At 39.8% G+C, this 27247-nt stretch overlaps 1 protein-coding gene across 1 annotated transcript in view; it reads right to left on the bottom strand.

Moving 5' to 3' along the window:
- Positions 1 to 22465, bottom strand: part of LOC117830180 (ankyrin-3-like) — a 218131-nt gene extending 195666 nt beyond the window's left edge. Inside the window, exon 1 of the mRNA XM_034708181.1 lies at positions 21957 to 22465. Within this exon, the coding sequence (XP_034564072.1) occupies positions 21957 to 21992 (36 nt within the window). The 5' untranslated portion in view covers positions 21993 to 22465. The remainder of the gene's footprint in view (positions 1 to 21956) is intronic.
- Positions 22466 to 27247: the final 4782 nt, after the last annotated feature.

The raw sequence follows: 27247 nt of genomic DNA, 5'->3' as shown, positions 1-27247 counted from the left end.
AGTTTTCTCTCTTTCTTGGTTGCCAGATGACTCCTAAGTTTAGGGTTAGTGAACAGTTAATCATCAAAAGCATCAGTAGCAGTAGGTTAATTCATAACAGCACAGGAAACACAGACACATGCTCATAGAGGTAGGGTCATTTTCTGCAGACCAGCTAAATGAAGCCACATTAAATCACTTTGAGGGACAGTGGGGGTCACAAGACTTTGGCACTTTACATTACAGGTCATTTTGATTTTTATTTCATTTTTTAACCGCAGTACTGCGATCTTGACCGACATAAAAACGTAAAATGTGCATGTTTAGATGATGATTAAATGTTGTCACCCTCGCTGGTTGGCCCTGGAGTTACTAGCCAGTTAAAGGAATTGTTAATATTTCTATAATGCTGTTGGAGCGACTTCACAGAGCAAAAAGCTGCTGAGAGGCTGTGATTGGGCCTAGTAGACTTGTCTGAAGCACTAGAGGAAAAAAATCACGGATAGGTTTAACTTATTATTAACGAACAAGATGATCAACTCATGATAACGTACACAAAAATACAACAAATCAACAAAAAATATGGTGACCGAGCTGACCCTCTCTCTTTAACTCCAAACAAAAGGTAAAAAGTGGCTTAAATGGATGAATATCCCCGCCCCTAACATAAGACTCACTATCTGACTATTAGTCAAGTGGGATATAACTTGATAACTCTGCCCTCCACTGAGACAGTGATGGGGGGAAGGGATCCTTCTAACTTGTAGCAATACATTTTTTCGCAGCAAGAAAAGCAAGATTACAGAATTTACTTTGACAACAGTCATCCAAGCTTTCTCCAAGAAGAGGTAAAGGAATTTAAATTTCTGTTAAAACATCCAGGAAATAAGCCGCTTTGCAACATCTTGGCGGCCTAATTAAAACAATAGATTTTCAACTTGACTTTATTTCAAGATTTCAAATTTTAGAAGTCTATGTATCAGTTACATTTATCACGCATCTATCCTGGGCTTTACTTCTTGACAAAGTAAAAAGCAAGTCGACATTAATTTATTTGTTTCAAGAGAGATTGTTTTTGCTAAAAAGCTGCTCCATAACAATACATATAATCCAGCACATAAAGCCATAAACATGCATAACCAATAGTGAGTTCATTGTCAGTGCATGCACGCAGGAGGTTTTTGAGTTGGATCCAAATGATCTGATGGTGAATGACTCGACAGTATGTGAAACCAACAGGCTTGTTTCTGCACGTCTGAATGGTTAACACCAAACTCATCATCATCATCAGTGTTAGTAAAACATGAACTGTACCATGAGATAAAGACACTGGCAGAGTTCACAGGAGAGTAAATGATAGCCAATGTTATTTGAGGGATAGTGTTTTGACACTAGTAAAATCAGAGAACACTCTCAGTGTGTGTTCACTATCAGACACACCCCTGATCTTTATCTCTCTGCAGACACACTCATGTTTCTGTGAGTGCTGGACGATTGCACGTGTGTGTGTAAGCCTACAAACATGTCAGGTTGTGTTCTGCGCCAAAGCTCGTGATTTATGTGAGAGTGTTCCTAAAATGCAAAGTGTAACTAGCCGTGGTTTGGCAGTGACATGGATGCTGATGTGAGCTAATGAGCTGCTGGCTGAGGTACAGTGAAAAAAGAAGACCGGACTTGTTCTTTGTTATTCTGTAAATCACCACTCTGTCATTTTCTTTGTACTCTGTGATTGCTGCGTTTTGTTTCTGTGACTGGATTTATGCCTTTATTTGCCACCTGCTTAGTAACTGAGCCTGTTACTCAAAATGCCTTCTGACACACCACAGAGCACAGGTGTCAACTTGTTGGATGCAGTTTGGAATAAATGCAGAGCAATGAAAATAGAGGAAGCAATAAGTCATTCGTTTGATGTGAGGAAGAGTTTCCTGGCACTTGGTTTCCAACTAATATCACCTGCACCCTGAATTTTCCCCCACAAATCACTAAAGACATGAGGTGTCCAGCACTGATAAGCTACCAGTTTTGGCCTCTGGTACTCTTTAAAATGCAGCATCGGGTATCAGTGATTACACCAGCCAATGCACCAGTTCTAAACCAGTCTATGTAGATAGAGTGTCATGGGTTTTTGTGTACAATCAACTATCATACACCCTGATAAAAAAAACCTTTACCCATGTGATAACCGCAGTAGAACAATGATGCCAATGCACAAGTACAAAAAACCCTAAAGTGTCCGCAAGTAGCTGGCTCCAAAAGTCAAGGAATCCCCATTAGGTCCCATTTTCACAACAAAATTAAACATATCTAAACCCTGGTTTAAAATACAGTTTTGTAGCTTGAAGGGGATTTTTTTTGCATGACACACATGTGAAGGGACAAGGATGATTGGATTGACAAGTGAGTGCATCATAGCTGTTTGCAAGGAACAAGGCAGATGTGTGTCTAGCATGAGTCTGGTCCTGCTGGAGGTCTCTGCCTGTTAAAGGAAGTTTGTCCTTGCCACTGTAACTTGCTAAATGCTGCAAAGTGCTCTGCTCATGGTGGATTAAGATGAGATCAGACTGAGTCCTGTCTGTAAGATGGGACTGGATCTTATCCTGTCTTAATGTTAATAATAGAACAAAGAGTATGGTCTAGACCTGCTCTGTTTGGAAAGAGTCTTGAGATAAAGTTTGTTGGGATTTGGCGCTCTAAAAATAAAGACTGAAGCTTAAGGCTGCACCTCCATGAAAGTCATCATTTCCAATATGGCGCCCGCCATAGTTGGGCTTCAAAACATCTCTTCCTGAACTAACGGGTGACGTCACAGAGACTAAGTCCATGTTTGATTTAACTTAGAGGCTTAAGGCCTGCCGGGTTCCAGATCAAGCAAAAGTTAATTAGAGTCAGGATTTCAAATATGGCGACCACCATAGGGTGGCTTCATGACACGCAATGGGTGACAACACGCAAATTACATCTCCTACATTTTATACAGTCCTTCATTATACCTTTCCCTCCGTTCCACACGACTCCCTGCCATCTAGAGTGGTGGTTCTCAACCTTTTGGAGTCACAACCCCACAGAGTAACATCGTAGGTGTTCCCTTTTCTTTCAATCTACAACCATCTAGTGACCCTCAGAAGTTATCTCACATCCTCAGTTGATGTTGGGACCCAAAGGTTGAGAATCATTGATGTAAAGGGCTTCTTTAGAAGATCTACACCCCCCTCCAAATCCACCTGGCTCCATGATAAAGTGTTTAAAACTGTGAATCTGTTCATTTGAGTGAGAAATGATTCCAACATACACCGACACAAACCTGCAGCTCTATTGTTTGTTACATGATGATGCTCATGCCAAACATCCAAAGCTCTGATTGGTTCACTCTAAGAATTCCTCACAGTTTTTGTAGTTGTCATGGTGACTTCATGCCACATTATGGTTGTTTCCATGGCGATTCATCGATTGCCACGGCACTGCTTTGGCAAACGAGTGTGAACTCAGACCGGTTTCCTCCTGGCAGGTCGTCACAGACGTGGATCATTAATATGCAGAGAGGAGCTCAGAGAGTTTGCACGGGATCCACTTCAGCTCAGGTTTTTTTTGGCCTAAATATTTAGATATTTAAGTCTGAACGCTTCCAGAAGAGTGAAGAGTTAACAGGAAATAAGATAACAGGAGAAGTGAGAGAGAAAATAAAGAAGATGATGGAGAGGCAGAAAACAGGAAAGCTTATCCAGAAGTAAAAGAATGAAGAAGCGTGTTTTCTTATCTTTGTTTACATGAAGCCCCGACCTCCTCAGGTGTCTGTTGATAGACTGACATTCCTACACGTCAGGCAACCAGAGATACAACAAAGATGGTGACAACAGTTTATACAACAACGCTTTTGTTTTCCTTTTCTGGGACTGTAGGTGTTGAACAGGAAAAAAGAAAACACACCTAATGTCCTTTTAACAATCTGGGCAAAAGCACAGGCCAGTCACAGAAACGGACACGTTTCAGCACAAAGAACTTCTTCAGCGTTGCAGGTAATAGCCGGACATGACCCTTAAATACAGGAAGTGATTCTCACAATTACAAAATAAAACTCTCAGGTGAAAAATCACAACAGGAAGAAGAATCGCATATCCAAAGAAGGCGGTCAGTGGCACATCGCAAACAGACCCAAAGTGACCCACAGTTATAATTATAATCAGTATCATAGAAAAGGTATGTTAAAATTCAAAGCACAATAAATAGTAACTTTTTCAAGGTACTAGGAGGAATTAGGGATCTGACATGCATCAAATACTGTCCAATGAGTGTGATGAGGACACCAGCCTCTGTACATGGGGCATCTCTTCCAACAACAAGTCGAACCAGTGTCCCTGGATCAAACTTTCAATACAGAGAAAGATTTTAATCCACAGCCACAGCGCTCATATTCTAACGTGGATTCTTTCTTTTCCTCTCTTTCTTATCTACACTCTGCCCACAACATTTTTCAGTGTGTCCCTCACACTGTGGAGTCTTCCCTATCAGATGAGGGTGGTGGTGGTGGGAGGGGAGAAAAGTCTCAGGAAGGAAGAACATGACACCAAAGCCACGATGTGATGTGTACAACATGAGGGTGACAGAATCAACAGAGACCTCTGCTGTGGTGACACTAATTGTATCTATATCAATGCTACATGCAGATGGAGGGATGTGCAGATAGCTTTGAAAATGATTCTCCTTCTTCAACACATTTCCTAAGCGGCAACCTCCGGTCTTAAAAAATGAAGCCTATGAGGAAGTGCTAAAAAATGAAGTTCATCGAGTGTCCACTTGAGGCTGGCTGCAGAAACACCAAAAACCACAAACACACCCATTCAAAAAAGACGATCTTTACAGCAGAAATTCACATGTTTACAGGACACAGAGCAGTTGGAACGGGACAGAAAGTCAGGCACCAAAACAAAATGAAAACATCCGGTTAATTTTCAGAATAAAACTCTGTGTTATCACCAGATCGTATTTCAATTAACTACAACAACAATTACCACTGGAAAACATTGGTCACTTAACTACAGCTGTCTGGCGGTCCTGCTCTGTGCCGTGTTCCGAAAACACAGTCGGTGGGTGTTGAAGGATGAGAGAGCACGGAGCCAGACCCCAGTGGATCAGAGATGGACTGGACACTGATCTGGTGGAAGTCTGATGTCAAAGAAAATTTTACAGGGAGGCTGCAGGGAAAAGTCTGGGTACAGTCAGGGTGCAAATATCAGCTGTTTGCGTTCACACATGCAGTTCAACTAGAAGACTTTAGGAACTTTATAGTGTGCATGTGTGAATGCAGCTTTATTTTCACTGATGCACTTCATGCTGACTTTAGAGCAGGCAGACTCCAGTATCAAAGATATCTGCAGCTGATTATTTAAGGGTTAGAGTCCCAAATCTAAAGATTTTTCTTTATTATCATAACTTGCAAAAAAATGACAATTAGAAGCAGAAAGTGTTGGACTCTTATTTTGAAAATAAATGAACTGATCAATTATCATAGTTGACAATTAAAAGATAAAGCTTTTAAAATCAACATTTGTTTTAGTAAACAATCAGTACAGCTTTATGTTGGTATCAAGCCTGAGACAACACTGCTTTTTAGAATAGATCATTCCACTCTGACTCAAAAGGGAAATAGTAAGCCTCAGAAGTATTAGAGACAGAATGACAACTTTCATGCTTACCAAATTTTCAACCATGTGAAAGCAATAAGTGCCAAAGTGTCCTTTTAACTGACCAATCAGAGGGGTCGGTTTCTGCAGCATTCCAGATAAACAAAGTTAAGTGTCGCACAAGAAGGTCACCTAACACTCATAAAGAGAAAGAGGCTCATTTACACAGAAGAGAAGGAATCCCTGTCAAACACACACACACACACACACACACACACACACACACACACACACACACACACACGTCCTCTGAGAAAGAGCAGACACACCAGCACCAGCCACAAAGACAGAGACTTGATTTACAATCCGTCTTTGTCTCGGGACCCGCGCGCTCAAACAAAGCTAATGGAGCTAAAAGGACGCCGCTCCTCGCCTAACATGGTCTCATCGCTGTCGAGAGATGGCAAAGTTTTGATCCTGACTCACTTTCTCTCTCCCTGTACCCACTTCTGTTTGTACACACGTCTGATAACTTCTCCATCCTCATCCACAAAGATAAATATAAGACGCTCCATACGTAACAGCAGTTTATTCAACCGCTTTGTGGACTGAGCTTTAAGTCCTGATGCTGGAGGAGCGGGTCTGTCACAGTTTCTCCTTCATTTCATAGCTCAGAATAAGATGTAGATATCCTGTGGGGTAACACAGTTATTTGATTTTATTCATGTTACATAATAACCTCATGTTTTTAATTTGAAGATCTCTCTCTCTCTCTCTTCATCTCCCTCTATCCATCTCTCCAACTCCGTCTCAGCAGATGTGTGTCTAACATGAGTCTGGTCCTGCTGGAGGTTTCTACCTGTTAAAGGAAGTTTATCCTTGCCACTGTAACTTGCTAAATGATGCAAAGTGCTCTGCTCATGGTGGATTAAGATGAGATCAGACTGAGTCCTGTCTGTAAGATGGGGCTGGATCTTATCCTGTCTTGATGATGAGTCTATGAAGTGTATTTAGAAGTTTGTTGTGATTTGGCGCTATATAAATAAAGATTGATTGTTTGACTGAAATGCAGAGGTGCTGTTTGGCATTGCAGTTTAAGCATGCACCCCATGCACTGGAGCCATAGTCCTTGTTGATGCAGAAGCATTACCTTTTGCTGCATGTCATCCCTGACTCTCTGCCCCCCAATCCCTTGTTGACTTTTGACAGAGATGTCTGAGGACGTGTTCACACAGGCACAAAACTCCTGAGAGCTTCCTAAATTTTTGGGGTGCAAAATAGCAGGCGAGGATGATGACAGTTATAACATGTGACCTGTGCACACCCAGAATAGTAAAACATAACAGGAGGAATAAAAAAATCTGAGAGTGAAGATGGAGAAGAAGAGCACATCCATCCGTTTACACATAACATTGAAATAAATGCAAAAGCTTTCATCAGATTCTAGGTCTCTTCATCCACCCTCATGTTTTAAACATTACACTATATCCTGCATCCTGAAACTCATCCCCACACTCTGCACCCCTCATCCGGCAGACTTCAAGCTGTGAGGGACACGTGTCAACAAGCAACTTTGTAGATTTCTATATAGGGAGCTGCAAAAAATGTCCTTAGTGCATGTGTGAAAGAAGCTATAATGTCTCCACAAGTCCTAATTAGCTCCATGTTCCCCTCAACAAAGTTTAAGTAACTTCCAAACTTTGCATCTCTGCCTCAGGACCTCTCATTAATAACACAGAGTCCTCTAAGATGAACTCAGTCATAGTCCACGTATGAAAGTGGTCTCAGTCAGACCGTAGTTCAGCCCAGAGAAAAGGGTCAGCTGACTCACACAGACCCATTCATACAGAATAAAACCTCAGTACTGTATATCACCCTGGTGTCAGTCAGTGCTCTGACCGTGCATGTCGTCCGCTTCAGCTCCATTCTCACTCCTGCTCTCACACTGGAACTGATTCACTCACTCATTCATTCATTCATCCATCCTCTAATGTGTACACGTTCTGTCAGCCGTGGTGCTGCTAACCAACAGATTACATCACATGACATGTAATCTATTTCTCATTAAAGAATCAAACTTTTCTCACCCTAAATTTAATTCCTGTGAATTTCCTGCAGATTATAAACTCCGGTCTGTGGGATAAAACCTGCAAAGCTGCCTGCTATCAATTATGCTCTTATTTTGAATTATTTCAATCATGCAGTCGGGGCACTGTGTTCCCTAAAATAAAAAAAGCATGACCCACCTGCAGCTCTTCCTCCATGATTCCTGTTTTTATATCATCTTGTCCTTTAGACCCTTGGTATCATAAATCCAAAGTGTGTGATCTCTCAGAGTAAATAAGTCACATTTAGTGCATTTTGCAGGATCAAAAATCTCAATAACCTGTACACAGAGAATACAGCTGAGCTATTATATGCTTAATGTTAATGCACAGTGTACATGTATTAGTTTGAAAGCCTCACTTCTTCTATCAGAGTTTGATCTCTAAAGCCAGGCCATGTGTGGACAATAAAAGGATCAGACCTTGTTAATCATTTCAGTACTTTTATAAGCTTATCTTATTGGCAGCTGAATAAAAGAAATGATCACTATGGTTACTGAGTGTCCTGGAGTCATTCTGAAGAAATGTAATGCAATAAATGAGGTGTGTCCTCTTTACAGTTATTATTAAAAAAAATGAAAGTGGGGATGAGAGAAAGTTTTTTCCTGCTACTACATTTATTACAAAGAGACCTTTGATTTCTTGAGGTGATTCCTACAAGAGTAAGAAAATATAGTTTGTATTCTTAACATCTGACAAAGCATCACTACGTGATTTTGAATCAAAAGTTGTACTAATGTCATATCTTGATGTCTTTTACTGTTAATTAATCTGCATATTATGTTTACAACAATCTATTTTGTTCTAATGTTCTGTATTGTGAGAAGCTAAAAAAAAATGTTTCCTCAAGTTTGTCAAAAATCCTGGTGATTTTTTTGTATCTCATTCTTTCAGTCCAGACTTCAAAGATATCTATTTTGACTGTGTTCACTGTCTCTGTCTGTTTGTTCATCTTAACAGTGCTTCCTTCTTGTTTTCAGTTGAACTTCTTGGATTTAATTTACTTGGACTAAGCTTTTGTTTAATCTTTTTGTTCTTTTAATAAATAATTTTTTTTTCTCTGCACATAGGTCCCCCGACTTGTTTTTACTGCATGTGACAAGTTTATCTTAAAGGTGACATATCACGCTTTTTTCATCAATATATATTGGTCTAAGAGGTCCCCAAAACAAGTCTTTAAAGTTTATGCTCAAAAAAACACTTTGAAATCAGATTTTGGTCTGCCTGAAAACCCCTCTTCTTCGGTCCTCCTCAGAACACTCTGTTTTCCCTCTGACCACGCCCCCTCAGAGAGTGGATGTGGTCTTGGCTCTCCAGCACGTTGATCTAATGTTTACATGTTGGCTGAATATACACGGCTGCTCAGAGATCACGTTACTTCAACCCTCTGAATCTGATCCAGAATCTGATCCTGACTGAGAGGCGCCTGCAGCAGGACCTTTCTGAAGGATTGGTCACAGATTTAGTGTTTCTTGTTGTTTTATTTGTCAGTATGTCGATGTGTGTCTTGGTACACAGCTACAGCTACAGCTACGAACATGTAGCTATGTGGCTATGCTAACTAGCGCTAGCACTTATCCATGATAAATAAAAATCATCCACTAGATCTTCAAATCTGCAGACGTGGGGAGTAAAACCGACCTCTGCCAGAAAGGCAGCGGGACCTTTCTGAAGGATTGGTCACAGATTCTGTGTTTCTTGTTGTTTTATTTGTCAGTATGTCGATGTGTGTCTTGGTACACAGCTACAGCTACGAACATGTAGCTATGTGGCTATGCTAACTAGCGCTAGCACTTATCCATGACAAATAAAAATCATCCACTAGATCTTCAAATCTGCAGACGTGGGGAGTAAAACCGACCTTTGTGTTTATTAAGACAGCCTACAACTAGCATGCCTCCCTCCTAAGCTCCTTGTTAGCACACATTTGTGCAGGTAATGAAAAACGGAGGAGGGGATTCAGTATTATTTTATACAGTCTATGGGCTGAACAAGCTCCGAGCTCTGACTCCGTGACAGACCGGATATTGTTGTTACGTAACAAAAACACGGAAGTCTGAAACGGCTCGTTTTACACACATTTACAGAAAGGTGGAGAAATCAAAACAGGGGCAGAATGGATTTTTTTCATTCTCGGGGGGTTTGTAGACAGGGAAACATATTTCAGGTAGAGAACCCTTAAAAAGTCCATTTTGGATGATATTTCACCTTTAAATTATGCCCCGAGTTAAAAATAAATTATAATTATTAAAAAAAAAAAAAAAAAGATATCTGGTTTGATACGATATAACAATAAACTTGAAAAACTTTGTCTTTGAGAGAACACTCATATCTGCCATATTTGCATATCAGTGTTTTGATTGTGCTAATTTGTAGCCATTATTTTTCTGTTGATATAAAAAATGGAAAAGGAAATCTTGATTGATTAAATTAATTTTCTAAATAAATAAAACTTAGTTCAAAAACACAAAACAGTGTAATCCAGCCCTTTGGTGTACTACTCATTGATCCTTAAATTTGTGTCTTTAAATTTATTTATATTAATGTCATATTTCTGCTTCTGCTTTAACTCCATTACATCAAGGACAACCTGATCACACACATCATTTCAAATCAATCTACAGAAAGGAGTCCGGCTCATCCCCCTCTGCCTGTTGACACTGTGGTAAAATTGTTAGTGTCCGTCTCAGGCTGGTCTTGAGAGTTGGGGAATAATGAAAGTTAGCGGGCACAGATGTGAGAGCAGCCTGAGGAGCTACAGGACCCCAACCATCTCTGAGAGGGGAAAGTGGAGCAACATCCTGTCCTGCAATCCAGACAACAAGAGTAGAGCTGGTGACAGCATCTCTGATTTGCCGATTGCCCCAGGGTAACTTAAACCATAAGAGGTTGTGATAGCAGCAACAATTTCAGGAGTCGTGAAGGGGAGCTGAATGAGGACAGAAATGTCAGCATGAATCGTCCTGCAGAAGTCTTGTTCACCTTATCTAACGTTACCTTCGATTGGCCTAATGTAGAAATAAGCAGGATAATATTTGAACAGAAGGGTCTATGTCTTTTAGTTGTATAAAAATCTTATGCATCATATCTGTTCATGTCTTGAGTTGGTCGCCAGGTAAGGAGCAGAGTAACGGATCAACAGGTGGTTATGCAAAATCTGAGATAAGACCTCTCTGCTCTGCGTCTAACTCCTGCTCATCGTCTCTGGATTCTAATTTGCATAACCACATATTCACCAAACATTAACCCAAACTATAGCTGCGTCTTATATTTTGTGACTTTATTCTACTTTATTATGAGTCAAATGTCTTTGATATTCAATATTTACCCTTTATGAATGGCGCCAATACCTGCATAATGATGTCACATGACTGTGAAATCTTGACATTTCTGTGGATAAGCATTTTATATAACTTCATTTAAATCAAAATATATGCCAATATTTTTGTTATAGATTATCTGATCAATAAGTTAACTGAGTCATGCAGCTATAAGGGAAAACACAATCCCCCCCGAACACTTCATATACTGGTGATCCTTCCTTCTGTCTGAGCCCTTCAATAGCTTCCATTCAGTTTCCACAGGCTCTGCTCTGTCCCACTGTGGATACTGTGTCTGTCTCAGCTAGTCACAGGCTAGCACACACACACACACACACACACTCACACACACCAAATAATACACACACACAAATAAAACAAACACAGTGAAAATAAGTTCAGAATGCCTACACACAGGATACAGAGACAAATGCTAGAGTACATTAACACAGTGGGACATTTACAAATGCTAATGCTAACGTAAATCTGCATGTATCCATTGTTACATGTGTGTGTGTGTCTGTGTGTGTGTGTTGTCAGAATACACACACCAGTAAGTGTTACATTTATAAGATCTGTGTGGTCTGTTTACTTAAAAACAGGTCTTCTTCTTCTCCTCAAACAAACACTAACTGAGTCTCCCCGTGACCTCACTGAATCTGAGGTCATGTTGTTGACTCTACAATAACTGTGTGTGTGTGTGTGTGTGTGTGTGTGTGTGTGTGTGTGTGTGTGTGTGTGTGTGTGTGTGTGTGTGTGTGTGTCAGCGAGCTCTCTTCCCTCGTGTGGTCCGCTGACTCAGCTGAGCTGGACTTTTCTCGATACAATGAGCGGACCATGAAAACGCTCCCGTGGTATAAATAAATTCAGACACACAGAGAGCTGTTCGGACGCTTTGAGGAAACCTTTTGTGTTCCTTTGAGCGTTGATGTTGACCGCTCATCATCACATTACAAAAATGACTTTGTGCACACAGTATTTAGAGTTTTTAGTTTACACAGAGAATTTAGTTTGAAGCTATTAGATGAAGAATAAAGTAGAAAGTTTGGGAAAATACCTCAATTTATTTTGTAGAAGTCAAATTAAAATTGTATTAGGTCCAAAGTAGTCAGATAGCAAAAGATACTACAAGTACATACTAGTATGACTGATAGTTGTAATGATTATGAAGACTCTTTAACCCAGCCCAAGAGAGGAATTGTACAGCTACCTATGCAAACTGAAGTTTTTGCCACAGTGTCAACAGGCAGAGGTGAAATCTGCAGATTGATTTGATATGATGTGTCTGATCAGGTCTTCCCTTGTGTTGCTTTTGCTGTTGAAAATTGATCAGGGTTTGCTGGCTGTCCCTCGCACCAGATTAAAAACTAAAGGCTGATTTATACTTCTGCGTTGAATCAACGGCGTACCCTACGCCGGGGGTCCGCGTAGCTCCCGTACCTACGCCGAGGCCTACGCACGTAGCTGACGTGCACCTCCTCCAAAATGTAACTCCCCGTAGAGCCGACGCGGACTGCAAGCCCTGTGATTGGTCCGCTCGGCGGCTTTGTCTTTCCCGCATTTACAACACTTCCGGGATCCCGGACATCGGCCGCAGATCGGCCGTGTATTTCATCTCCTCCTCTCTATTCTTCATGTAATCATGTCTGTATGATAAACAGCAACATGTATCAGCTGTAGATTAACATAACACGCTCTGAAACTCTGTGGAAAAGTAAACAGAGATCGTAGCGGGACCGGAAGCAGGCGGCCGGCTATCAGAGAGACCGCACTGCCCTCAGGCGTTTCGGCGGAGAATTGCTGCGCGACACAGACACACCGACGCACAAGTATGTGGGGCTCATGTCCGCGTCAGCCCCTGCTGCGTAAGGGAGACGCAGAAGTATAAATCAGCCTTTAGGGTGACTGTGCTTTCAAGGTTGTTTCTCCACAACTGTAGAACAGTCTTCCTCCAGAACTGAGAGCTGTGGACACTGTGGTCATTTTTAAAAAGCGGTTGAAAACCCTTTTATTTAGACAAGCATTTGATTAACCTGTCCGTTTTTATGTCTGCTGTGTTTATGTATTTTGTCTACTTCGATGTAATTCTTGCTATGTCTTGCTTGTTGATTTTCATTCTGTTACTGTGAAGCACTTTGTGACACCTGTTCTAGAAAGGTGCTATATAAATAAACGTTATTATTATTATACCTGTTGTTCTGGAGTTTTGACCAATCAGAATCAAGTATTTAACCCGGCCTGGTATTAATACAGTCAGAGGTATGGAGAGCAAAACATGCGTTAAAAAACATGACAACATAACTTGTGTAAATGTTGCTCTAGTTTGGGTAAATAATTAAGTGAGCTTGTGTTATGTTAAGTAAGTATGCTTCAGTTTTTTGGCATCAGTTCAACACTGAGAAAAAACAAGTATTTATGCTAACCCAGAGCTAGCCAAAGAGACCCTGTAATGTTTCTGAGTGTAGCCAGGGGCCTCAATAAGCTCCTCTTGAGCCTGTAGCGAGTATCAGTCGGCTTCAACAAACGTAGACTGAATCAACTTTCCTCCATTTCTTTTGTACCGTTTACTTCCCTCTCGGCAACATTTTGTTTACATAGTGTTTACTCAGCAGTTCCTAAGCAAGGTAGCTTTTGGTCATTGTTTTGTCTTTCTTTATAAGGCCGTACTACAGGAGCTGCCGTCTAATTGATGCTCTTTGTTGACTCCTAAAGTCATCAGTGGCTGTAATCTTTGGTCCCATGGATGAATTATTTTTGTCCTTCCTTGGACTCGCTCTGTTTTTGGTAAAAGTGCTTTTAATGTCTTTGCTCCCTCATCCTGGTCTGAGCTTCAAGGTCACCTAAAACTGGATTGTTTAATTCAACTGGAGGATTTTAAAACTAGGATAAAGGATGATCTGCTCAGCTTGTGTTCATGTTTTAGAGCTTAACACTGCTAATTTATAAATTGATGTAATAGTTACTTGTTACTACTTCATGTTTTGTCTTGTTTTCAATGTGAAGCTTTTTATGCTGCTGTCTTGGCCAGGACTCCTTTTTGAAAAGAGACTTTGTATCTCAATGGGTCTCACACAATTTATTTAAAAGACATATTTTACCATCATCTCCTGTCTTACTATCCACCAACTACTGATTTTGTGTGACATAGTTCTTTCTTTGATAGAGACAGTATGAAAGTTGATAGTGCAACACAGCTAGCTTAATAATAGCACCCTTCAGTTTGGACTCTGTGGCTCCTCAACGCTCACTCTGGGTCAGCAGCACAAATTCATGAGTCAGATTTTAGACACTGCTGTGATTCTCACTGCTTTGCTGTTTCAATATTATTAAGTCTCCAAAAATAGAAGTGATTAACTTGACTGGATCAATGTGTCACGAGCAAAAGCAGGGAGGACCAAAGGCTGGTGGTGCTAACTTGCTAACTTGGCCACGCTGCAAACCAATTTGACATAAATTAGCCACAGTTTCCTGCTCAGTTATGACTTCTTTACGAGTGTGTTCTTATCTTCAAAGTAGTCTGCTAGTCTGAATTAGAATTTCTGTTGAAATAACAAGGAAATTGGGGCGCCGTTGGCCTGGCGGTCTAAGCATGCGCCCCATGTACAGAGGATACAGTCCTCGTCGCAGAGGTTGATAGTGTTGACAGTGTAACAAAGCTAGCACCTCTTCCGTTGGACTCAGTGGCTCCTCAACGCTCACTCTGGGTCAGCAGCACAAATTCATGAGTCAGATTTTAGACACTGCTGTGCTTCTCACTGCTTTGCTGTTTCAATATTATTAAGTCTCCAAAAATAGAAGTGATTAACTTGACTGGATCAATGTGTCATGAGCAAAAGCAGGGAGGACCAAAGGCTGGTGGTGCTAACTTGCTAACTTCGGCCACGCTGCAAACCAATTTGACATAAATTAGCCACAGTTTCCTGCGCAGTTTTGACTTCTTTACGAGTGTGTTCTTATCTTCAAAGTAGTCTGCTAGTCTGAATTAGAATTTCTGTTGAAATAACAAGGAAATTGGGGCGCCGTTGGCCTGGCGGTCTAAGCATGCGCCCCATATACAGAGGATACAGTCCTCGTCGCAGAGGCTGATAGTGTTGACAGTGCAACAAAGCTAGCACTCTTCCCTTGGACTCTGTAGCTCGTCAACGCTCACTCTGGGTCAGCAGCACAAATTCATGAGTCACAGTTTAGACACTGCTGCGATTCTCAGTGCTTTGCTGTTTTAATATTATTAAGAAGTATCCAGACTTTGACAACAAAATATAAGTGATTAACTTGACTGGTGTGTAACAAGCAAAAGCAGACAGGACTAAAGGCTGGTGGTGCTGGCTCTGCTAAATTTAGCCACACTTTGCAAACCAATTCGACATTATTTATCTGCAGTTTTGCTGTGTTACATTAAATGTGCTCAGTTTTGACTTCTTTCTCAGAGTTTTCTTACCTTCAAAGAAGTTGGCTAGTGTGAATTTTAATTTTTGTTTAAGTGAACAGGAAATTGGGGCGCCATTGGCCTAGCGGTCTAAGCGCACACCCCAAAAACAGAGGCTACAGTCCTTGTCGCAGTGGTCACAGGTTCAACTCCCGGCCTCTACCATTTCCTGCATGTCTTCCCTCACTCTCCACTCCCCTCATGCCCTGTCTCTCTCCAGCTTGCCTATCCAATAAGACAAAAAATGCCCAAAACACAACTTAAAAACAAAAATTACCAGGAAATTAGTGGCTTTGGAAAATCCCTACTCTAAACTGTGAAGCCCTTCATGCTGGAAAACTATCTAACATCTTTGAGTTTAAGTGTTGGTCTGGAAAAACTAAACAGTCAAAGACATCACGTTAAGATGTGGAAGATTATCATGTGACAACTTTCACTTTTAACCGACAAAAATCAATTATTCATATCAGACATAAACAGAAGACTCTTTTTGATTCTCAAATCAGATTACGGGTATCAGTCACAAACTGGCAGAGCAAACCAAAGGCTGATTGTTACATGTTGGGACCATTATCATTCCCAGCTTCTGCACAGTCAGAGGCCTGTGGTCTTTTCAATTCAACACGTAGCCAACCATGAACATAAACATGATGCCAAATAACACATCACACCTGCCTTTGACACTGAGTAGTAACCACTTCTGATCAACAACACGTCTAACCTTGAATGCACACACACGTTTGTTTATGAAAGCTAGCATTTACAGTCATGCAGAGCTCTGCAGGCTGCAGGTGGAGTCTCAGCGCCGTGTTGACCATTTAACTTTGACATAGGTGGAGTCTCACTGTGTTTGCTCTGCCACAATAAACCTCCTGAGTGCTGTCCTGACAACAGGCAGTTATAACCACAACCACAGAGGAGCTGAGCCGCCTTCCATTTGCTGTTACAACCTGTGGTCAAACATTAATGGGCGAATGGGCCACACACAGGTTGGAATACACACATATCCACCGACAAAGTACGACTAGAGGAAGTTATAACACATATATAGTTTCCTCTCACACAAATGATCTGCAGGAACTGAAACATAGCTTTCATAATACTTGTGGGTTAGTTGGAAAAGTGCCAACTAATGTGTCAAGTGTATAAACCAAAAGCTGAAAAAGAAAGTGAAGGGAAATACTGCAGGTTAGAATCAAAAGTCCCATTGATGAATGGCCCTTAATGCTGGAGTATGTTCTCTGTTTCAAAGTGCAGGTGCACAGGAAAGGAGTGAGACAATCAGAAAGTACACACTCCTGCATGGACAGAAGGAGAGTGACACTCGTACTGTTTTAAAAATGCATAGTTTGCCGTCTGTTCATGACACGTTCAAATCAGAAATTGGCAATGGTCTCGGTTGTTGCCAGTTTCACGTCTGTGATTTCCTTGGACAAACAAAACAATGCAGTCCGTCCAGTTCTTGTAAACTTCCTGGCAGACTCACACAAACAACAGTGTTTGTTGACGCTTGGTGGTATCAGTAAATCTAGGAAGCAGAGCAGAGCGGAGCGGCTGGCACTTTGTTCCTTCATGTGTGGGTTATCTGTCGTTTGGCACCAAGGATATCATTTGTAAATATCTGTTTTTTAGATTGCTTAAAGATACACCTGAGCAGTATAATTATATATTTTCAGATACAGATCAGTTATACGAAACATTGCATGGATTTTTCAACATGCCAAGACTTGTTTTTTTTCCTGATAAAGGAAACTATTAGTTTGTTTGCTCAGCATGCACAAAAATGAGTACAACATGGTGATTACAGTGACTTTGATTCACACAAATAAACAAGTGTTCTTTTTTGCATGTGGTTGTGTGGTCTTTGTACAATGAATATTTAATGAAATCAGATTTTAGAATGTCTTTTATCACTTTTAGATGCTTAATTTTGACTGCAGGGAGCGTGCCTATGTTCCTACATTTTCCTTTTTCATAAATTTGTATCAGATTGTATCCCCCTTTCTCTCAATTTGGTAGCCAATTACACCCAACCTATTATCCAGTAGGAATGGACTATAGATGGAATGTAGCTTTTAGCTAAATCTGGTGCGCCCATCTCTTTGTTTATTGCAAACATTTAATGTAATTGCACATTGTCCTTTTAAACAAACTAAGTAGCAAAGAGACCTCACATTGACTAGCTTTAGGTCAGATCAGTCCAATGAAGCGCAGCAACTGGAACCATAGTTTGCATACCTAATTTTAAAAACTGTCCTAGATATGTGGGAACATATGGCTGTGGGAACAAAGGGCCTAATTTTCAGTGAAAAAAAATTATTGGAAATGTGGGAACATAGGGATGACCCCCTCGCCCAAAGTGCTTCATGTACAAACTGATGGGAAAAGAGAAGATAAATTGAAAACAACAGACAGAAATCTTAAAAACTAAAAAACTTAGAGCAGTAAATGTGTGAAATATCTTAAAAACTATGTTAAAAACTTGGGATAAGGCTAAAAAATGACTCCAATTAAAGTCAAATTTAAAAGAAAAGTTTAAATTGTCACTCACAGCATCGCAGCTCATGATAGTTTCCTTTTTACCACCTTGCATAAAACATCTGCAGATTACACAGATTACACAGATTACACAGCCTCATTCATCCATGAAATAATGCTCATCTCTAACATAATGGATCCCAAGTACAAACATGAGATTTGGAAAAAAAAAACAAAACTGTGGCATCGTGTTTTGTGAGTTGTAAAAGAAGCCGTTAGAGAGAAGATCCGCTGTAATCTGCTGAAACAAACACGAGTTGATGAGCGTTGTAGATGATGAATGATTAAGCTCAGGTAAAGATAAACCAAGACAAGAGCAAAGGGGAGAGTAAAAACACAGCAGACACATCAGGACATTTAGGTTTAGGGAATATAGGTCACACACCTGAGCAGAGACAGACAGGCAGGTATTTTGATATGTGCAGACTGGTTGTGGCGTGTCGCTGATATTTAGCTGATAACACACCTGCTTGGATTTATTCCTGCTGTAAAACTCTCCCCAACACCGGGTCAAGGTTGAGACTTCTTTTACAGTCTGAGGTGAAGTTGTTACACAAGTATGTCTAACCTCAAATGACACACCAAGAAGAAACAGAAGCATCTTCACACCGAGACTAATCTGCATCAGGATAATGTCAAGTTACGATCATCCGCCGGCACACTTTGAGAGAGAGTGATTCAAGGCCTTTAAGATGTAGCCATCTTTCTTCTGCTCAGCTGTTCTCATCACCTGCTCATGTCTATCCAATATCACTGCAACACACCCTCAGTGTTAGCCAATCATTTTGCTGCCGTCTTATATAGCTCTCTCTTCCTTTAGTTCACTCATTCATTTGGTACATGTGACCCTTCACCTCCCCCATCACTTCCCAGACCTCACAGCTTCACACACACAGCAGTAGACAACATACAGTAATCTCGCCCAGTCTTTGCAGGTTTGATCAGCCAACACCTCCACCACCAGTGTCTGAACTCCAAGGGGGGATAGACTTCAAGCACCAAAAACTCTCTGACAATAATTAAATACACACAATCTTTGAAAAGAAATATCTTCAATTCATCAGCTCGTCTCTCCTGATTGAAAAGCCGATGGCCAAATTCCTCCAGATCCGCGTCCAGTCTGTTTCAGATCCATCACAGCACCTGATCTGATAGATTTCTGTTCTAGTCAATGTGTTAACTTCCACTGGATCCGCTGCGTTGCGTTCTGGCGTCTCTGATCCTGCAGGTCGGAGCCCTCCGGATCAGATACACAAGACTTCTATTCTTCTATAGACTTCACGACGCATCAGTCTCAACAGAGCAGATGGAGCGGGACAGGAAGTCAGGCACCAAAACAAAATGAAAACATCTGGTTAATTTTCAGAATCAAACACTCTGTGTTATCACTAGATCGTATTTCACTTAACTACAACAACAAACCGTCATGATGAGCGGAGCCAGGCCTGGAGTCAACAGGTCAGAGGTTTTCAGAGGACCAGAAAGACAACATGGATGAGGAGAGGAGAACTGCAGTTTTTAGCACTTCTGCATTGGACTCATATTTAGACCGGAGGTTGCATCTTGCTCTACGCTCAACTGAGGTACGGCTACACCACTGAGACAAACCAAACACAAGCACACAGTTTAAAGTCTTTGGGATCTGATTTCAGAAAAGAAAATTCTTCAGCTGACTTCAAAGTGAAAGTAGTGAGTAACTAGAGCATTGATAGAAATGCAGTGAAGTCCAAAGTAACAAGTTCCCCAAAAAATAATACTCAAGTAAAGCACAGATACTCCAAACACATACACTACCAGTCAAAAGTTTGGAAACACCTTCTCATTTAAGAGTTTGTATTTATTTTAATTATTGTAAACACTGTAGATTAATACTGAAGACATCAAAACTATGAAAGAACATATATGGAATTAATTAATTCACAAAAAAGTGTTCAACAAACCAGAATATGTTTTATATTTTAGATTCTGTAAAGTAGCCCCCTTTTTCCTTCATGACAGCTTTGCACACTCTTGGTATTCTCTCAGTCTGCTTCATGAAGTGGTCTCCTGGAATGGTTTCTAATTAACATGAGCCTTGTCAAGAGTTCATTTGTAGAATGACTTGCCTACTTAATGTGTTTGAGACCATCAGTTGTGTTGTTCAGAGGTAGGGTTAGTACACGTCCCACCCCCTCCAGGAGACCATAATAACATAAATTGCTCGTTCAGTGACAGACTTCTTCACCCACGGTGTCTCACGGAGAGATACCGCAGGTCTTTTCTTCCTGCAGTGGTCAGACTCTATAACCAATAATATATATATGTTGTAAGATATGATTATTTTTACCTCTTTAATTTGATTGCTAATAACTTTTTAATAATTGATATTTTATAGGCTCTGGTTCGCTTTATACTCATTTGCACTGTCTACTTTGCTGCTGTGACACTTAAATTTCCCCGTATGTGGGACGAATAGAGGACTATCTTATCTTATCTTATCTTATCTTATCTTATCTTATCTTATCAATGGATAACCCTATTTGACTACTGTTGTAATCCAGATTATGGCAAAACCAGATTATTTCATAGTTTTGATGTCTTCAGTATTAAACTACAATGTTGAAAATAATTAGAATAAATAAAAAACATTGAATGAGAAGGTGTCCAAACTTTTGACAAGTAGTGTACTTAAACGTAAACTAAAAACGTATTTATTCAGTCTGGCTTTTATGAAGGGTTTAACAATTGTATTACTTACCTTTTACTGTAATATTGATTTAAATGTTGCTTTATTATTTTAGTAATTTTAACTGTTATCTTGTTCTATTTTATGTATTTATTCATTCATTTATTTATTTTTAATTTATCTACTCAGTTTTTATTGATATTTTTAGCCTTAGTTTTATTTTTCAACTCTTATCCTTACCCTTTTTTAAATCTATTTATTTTAACTATTTTTTATTCTTAATTTTAATGTTTTAACTTTTTTTAATTACACATATTTTATTTTGGTGTGCATTGGTCTCTATTTTATTTTATTTTATTTTATTTTATGCTGTTCCTATTTTTAATTTTTATTATTACTATTTTTCTTATTATTATTATTGTCCCCTAATATGTCTTGCCTTTGTTTCATTTCTGCTTCTTTCACGTTTTTCAATCACTGTAAAGCACTTTGGGTTGCATTTGATTTATATGAAAGGTGCTGTATAAATAAAGCTTGATTGATTGATTGATTGATTGATTGATTGATTGATTGAAGTACAGTACTCAAGTAAATTTACTCTGTTACTCTCCACCACTGGAAATGCTTGATAAAAGTGTGACTGTGAGGTTTGAGCTCACATTTCAAGGCTTGAAGATTCTCATACTGTATAGAAGTGACTGGAAATCAATGGCAGGCTTGAAACAGTGCTGTGAAGACTACACAACATGTAATGGTGAAGAAAACTACATCCATTAAGAATGATATCAGCTAAGAAGCAAAAGCAAGGTGAAATAAATAATGTGGATTATCTTTATTCTAGAGCACAACTTTTTATGGACTTTGTCAGGGTCATCATGAGAGATGTGTGTTGGACTTCTCTGCACTAATTCAAATGAAGGCAGATATGTGCAGTATCACTTCATGGAGTCATACCTGACATGTCTGCAAGTGAAAGTAAAACCCACAGCAATGACTGAAGGCTGAATGACTCGTGAACTCACTTTAACACTTAAAGGTCAATTTACTAACATTGAAAACCACAACAACCTTCAGCTGACTGATAACAGAGTGCACTGTTTGTAAAGAAATCCTCTTTCACAGCAGAGGAAGATCAAACTTTAAAGACAGCAGGACATTACAGGAGACGAGTCTGCTTCTTTAAGTTCGCATTTCCAAATCATGCCATCAGATCAGACTCATTATATCCACAGAGTCCACAGAGTCCTGACATGTGAGGGTTAAAACAGTCTGAATCCACAGCAGCACGAGCACAAGTCCGCTTACCTGTTCTTGGCGGTCACCTGTGTCGGAAGAAGCCATGTTGGAGGAGTGTGCAGAGCAGCTGCAGAGGCTCTCAGGTAACTGTGATCACACGAGTTCACAAACTCCACAGATCCTCAAACCGACCGGGGGAAGAAAGACGCATTAGAAGAGGGCGCGTGTGCGTAAAAGCTCCACTTTCCTGATCCACAGGAGGACTCGTGCGTCCCAGGAGTCCAAAGCTGCCCGGGGGGGAGCCGTGAGAGGGGTCGGTGTGTCCCGGTGGAAACTCCAGGTGAAGCGGAGCAGGATCCAGCTGCAGTCCGGGACGACGCTCTGTGGCTCCAACAGAGGAGAGATGACACTAGGGGGAGGTGTTGGACACAAATACCAGGAAACTGCTGAAAGTGCAAACCACAATGATAACAATGGAACTTCCAGTAAAGACAATATTACAGGACAGGGAGCCTCAGTGGGGAGACCGGGGACGGCTGCAACAGGTTTAGTATTTCTTTCAGGTACTCTGAAAGTGTTTAGAGAAGACTAACCACAGTCTCTGCTGGTCAGCCATACAAATTCATGATCTTGCCATGATTATATCTTGATATCCTAAATCATATATATTATTGTTTAAATGGAAGACTCAGATTTTGCATTGTTACACCAGCCTTGAAGACTATGGTGTCATTAATAAAGGACGCACCCCCCTCAGGGGTGCTGAGGGTGCTGCAGCACCCATTGTTGGAAAAGGCATCACACATTTTTTCTGGATTCATAAATAAGTTGAAACAAATACATTAATTAACACAATAAATAATTTTTTTAATCTTTTTTTTTTCATTGTGTTATTTTCTGAAAATGTAATACCTGAGGAAGATTTGAGAAATAATTATAGCAATTTTAAATAATTATTCATTTTAAAATAACCCGATGCATGGGCCCTGTGTGTGTGCATGCTTAAAAACTGAACATATTTGGATAAGTTCTGTTCAATGCGCTTTACTGCCTTTTGGGCCTGTTTCACCAGGTTTGGCTTGTATGCTCTTTGCTGTACAATGGGGTATGGAAGTTGCAATTTGTGAATTTATAATGAAAAGTTCTCTTGAAAGCTTGTATTCAAACCAGATAAATAAAAATAAAATGTATGTGCGCTATAGCCTATCAGTTGCATAAGTAACCTAAATGCAAAAAGAAAAAAAATATTGCACCTCTTCTACAGCAGCCCAACTTAAAGCCACTTCCCACGTTTCTGCCCCCCCCCTTTTTCCTTCAACTATATTATTTTATTTATTTGGTTTCTGGATGTTTTTAAAAGTAAACTTAAGACTTACCTTTTTAATCTAGCTTTTAATTTGGAGTAATTTATTTTTAGCCCTGGACTGCATTATTATTATGTCATTATTATTTTAATAATTGCTTTAATATTTATTTATCTTATTTAATTATTTATTTATCTATTTTATTCCCTCTATTCATCTGATCTTGTCAACGCTGCCTTATTTTTACCTTTTCTTTCCTCTATTACGTATTTTATTATTTTACTTTTTTGATTTTATTTCATTTTTAAGTATTTTATTTATAATGATGCCTTTTTTAATTTTACCATTGCTGTTGTTTTCTGTCTCTCTATTATTTTTTGAAGCACTTTGGGCTGCATGTTGTTTTTTTAAATATATGAAAGGTGCTTTATCAATAAAGTTGAATTGAGTTAATATGTATATATGTAAATGTGCTTGTGTGTGCATAAATATGCATGTGTATGATATTTTTCTCTAGTTAGACTAGTTGTTATGTTCACACTGTTTCTTGCAGTAAACAATCTGTCAATTTTATGTTTTTGTCTGTTTGTTTTGGGATTATTTTTTACCTTTTTTCATCATTATCAAGTATTTTTTATTTTTATGACTTAGGTTTTATTGGATTTTGAATTTTTAACAGCACATATCCACAACATACAGGACCAAATAGTGCCAGGCCGAAGAGTGAAAAAAAATTAAAATAACGATAAGATGTGTGAGTTTGACCGGCATGAAATATAATAAAAAACAAACAGACGAAAAATACTGTATCAGACAATAAAAATAGATAAATAAAATAAAACAAAATAACGCACAAATAATGAGATAATACAGTATTATTATTATTATTGTAATTGTTTCTTTTTTTTCTGAATTTATTTTACGAATTAGCTCATAGAAATGAAGACTTATTGAGTGATGCATTTAAACTCCTCAAAAAAAGTTTGGAAACCTTATTATTTTCCCCTTTAATATTGCTTAAGGTCAACTAGCAGGGTCGTGTTGGTCACTTTAGCATTTACAGCACGCCCAAGCTGATCCCACCAGGGTTCTGCTGGGTCGAGGTCAGGACTCATGGCAAGCCATTCCATCCTCTCCACTCCCAACTTCTGGAGGTAGTCTGTTATGATCCTGGCTTTGTTGGGGAAGAGCAGAGTCATCCTGGAGGATGGAGTTAGGTCCCAGATTCTGGAGATATCAGGTGCCAGTGATACCCCTGTGACTGGCACACACCTGGCAGCACTTGAAGCTCAAAACAAGAATACCAACAGGAGACTTCTGCAGGGGATTCTGGCACGTTTTTTAGAAGCACTACCCACATGTTTAGCTGTGTTGCTCATTCCACGAATGCACACTCATTACAAGTTAGACCTCATTGTAAAGGTGAATAATCAGGCTTTCCAACGATATAAAATACAACACCAATTGGTATTATGAAAGGGGAGAAATAATTGACCGAAACGTTTCCAAACTTTTTTTTGAGGAGTTTAGTTTAATGATGGTTTACATTGCAATGTATCAATTGCAACACAAGAGGGCAGTGTTGATAAAGAAACAGTACAAACTTTAATTGAACTTACGTACCTGGATAAACAGTCTGTGTTGTAAACTGATGCATGAGCTGCATAAAGTAGAAGCTTGCTGTGTTTCTCAGGAGCAGTGACGTGCACCTGTTTCTCAAATGGACAGAAAATAAATCACTGCTTGATTATACTTGGATTACTTTTAGATATTTGATCCATCTGCTGATAAAGATACAGACAGAGATGATGTTTAACAGAGCTGTCTCCTTTTTAAAAAAAAATATGAAGTGTTTGTTTATTTATCAAAAGTACAGTTCAAGCTTCTTTATCAGGTTGGCCTGTGCTGCTCATTGCAACATAATACACCTCCTCTGTCATAAAGTATTTTTATGATGCCTTCAGTGATCTCTCTGTTACAGAGGTGTTGGTTATTGGTCAAGGTTAGTGATGGTGGTACATTGGTCAACATTACAATCAGGTATCCTCCCCCATGTGTGTGGGGGAGGATACCTGAAAAGCACCAGAAATACCTCAATACAATCCAAAACCAACACTCTGTAAAATCTAAGTTTGTCTTACTTTAAGAATAACGGTGAATAAATTGAATCTGACATTTTTAGGTTAAAATAACTTTTCAATTTTGGTTTTGCAACACTTACAGTAACTTCATTTGGAGAGCTGAACTAACAACTTTACTGTGAGTGTGCAAAATTTGAAATGAACACTTGAATAGGAACTATTTTCAAACATGTTTAATGCCGATCACTCACAACCTTCATTCAGCCACAAGTTTCAAGCTGCTGTGACTTGGTTTCGGCGCCCCCTGTTGGCAAGAATGCTTACATTTTTATTTCATTCATCTAGATCAGGGGTGTCAAACATGCGGCCCGCGGGCCAAAACCGGCCCGCCAGAGGTTCCAATCCGGCCCGCAGAACGACTTTGCAAAGTGAAAATTTACAGAGAAGACAATGCAATTTTGAAATAAAAGTAACTACTATTTCAATTTTGTCCTCTGGAGGTCGCATAAAATCAAAGTGCTGAAGGAGCACACCTGAAAGGCGCTTTTTTTTCCTGGACTTTTTTTCTCAAAGTAAGGAAATAGATGACTTGCTGTTTGCATAATCCAGTTGAGATTCATTAAGACTTGTTCGAGCACTATAAGATGATCAACTAACTACTAACACTAGCACTACACCCCTGCATACAAACTGTTACTGTTGGAGCTGAGGGGTCCAAAATAGTCAACTTTAGCTTCTTCATTATTATAATCTATCTGTTCTTTTGCTGTAAACATTACACTCTGTGTCAGGTGAATGGGTAACCTGTGTTTGGTGTGTTAGCAGCAGGTTTCAGAGCTTAAAGAAAAAAATATTCTGCCCACTATGAGACACATCATGGCAAAAAATACAACTGTTTTTGTAGAAAGATAGTTCATTAAGTGTGAACATTTTCATGTACTTGTATTTTTTTGCACTACAACAAAGGGAAAAAGTTGTCGTTATTTATAGGTTATTATGTTTAATTTTACTGGTCCGGCCCACTTCCGATCAGCTTGTGCTGTATGTGGCCCCTGAACTGAAATTAGTTTGACGCCCCTGATCTAGATTATTTGATAGGGATAATGCACATTACATATTTCAACTTCTGCCCGTTAAAAACAACCTGTGGTGGCAGAAAGTGGTCCAAGTGATCGAATTTACACGAGTCTGCGTGCACTAACTCCTGTACCAAACGTTGCACTTTTAATTTGATCATAAGGAAGCATTTGATTTGGGGCCATGGTCCTCGTTGCATGCTCGACCATTTGCTGCATGTTTTGCTCCCTGGCTTTCCTGTCTCTCTTCAGCTGTCTTGTCAAATGAAGGCGGAAAATGCCCCAAAAATATAATTTAAAAAACTAAATATCAAGTCTCTTTTTATGGCTGCTTACAGGAAACTCACACCGACTGGAAACCATTTGATAAAACCTAAAAATTCAGAATTCCTCAGCCTCCAATGTTATAGTTTTCATACTTTATTGTAAAACAGTAACAAAGTTGATTTTGAGACTACTTTGATTCACCCAACTCTTCAGCTGGAGTAACAGGCGCCATGTTTGGACCATTCTAAGGGCCCATGGGTGACAGCGGCCCTGAAAACTATTAAACATTCATGGTGGTGAAGTGTTGGGGCCCAGTTTGATGCATCTTAATCAGGGCTAAAATCCTCTGGTGGCGCTCCTGGCTGGAGTTCTGCCTCCCAGAACACAACAGCCTGTGTGAGGGATGATTCACTCAGGCTGCAGCCAAAGAGTCGCTCCAGCTAAACCCCCAGACTGCTCCGAGCTATTCGTCTCACAGGAAGACGAGTTTAACAGAAGCCCATTGTCTCAGGTGACTCAGGCCGCTCGAGTTAAAACACTTCACTGAACTTTGGTGCTCTGTTACTTTCGTCACAGATGTAGAGGAGCACTACTACAGAGTTACAAAAGACACAAAAGAAAAAAGAAGGAAG

This window comes from Notolabrus celidotus, chromosome 18 (genome assembly GCF_009762535.1).
Source record: "Notolabrus celidotus isolate fNotCel1 chromosome 18, fNotCel1.pri, whole genome shotgun sequence".
Taxonomy (NCBI): Eukaryota; Metazoa; Chordata; class Actinopteri; order Labriformes; family Labridae; genus Notolabrus; species Notolabrus celidotus.
Note: the sequence above shows the minus strand (reverse complement) of the source record. Positions and strands in the feature narration are given on the sequence as shown.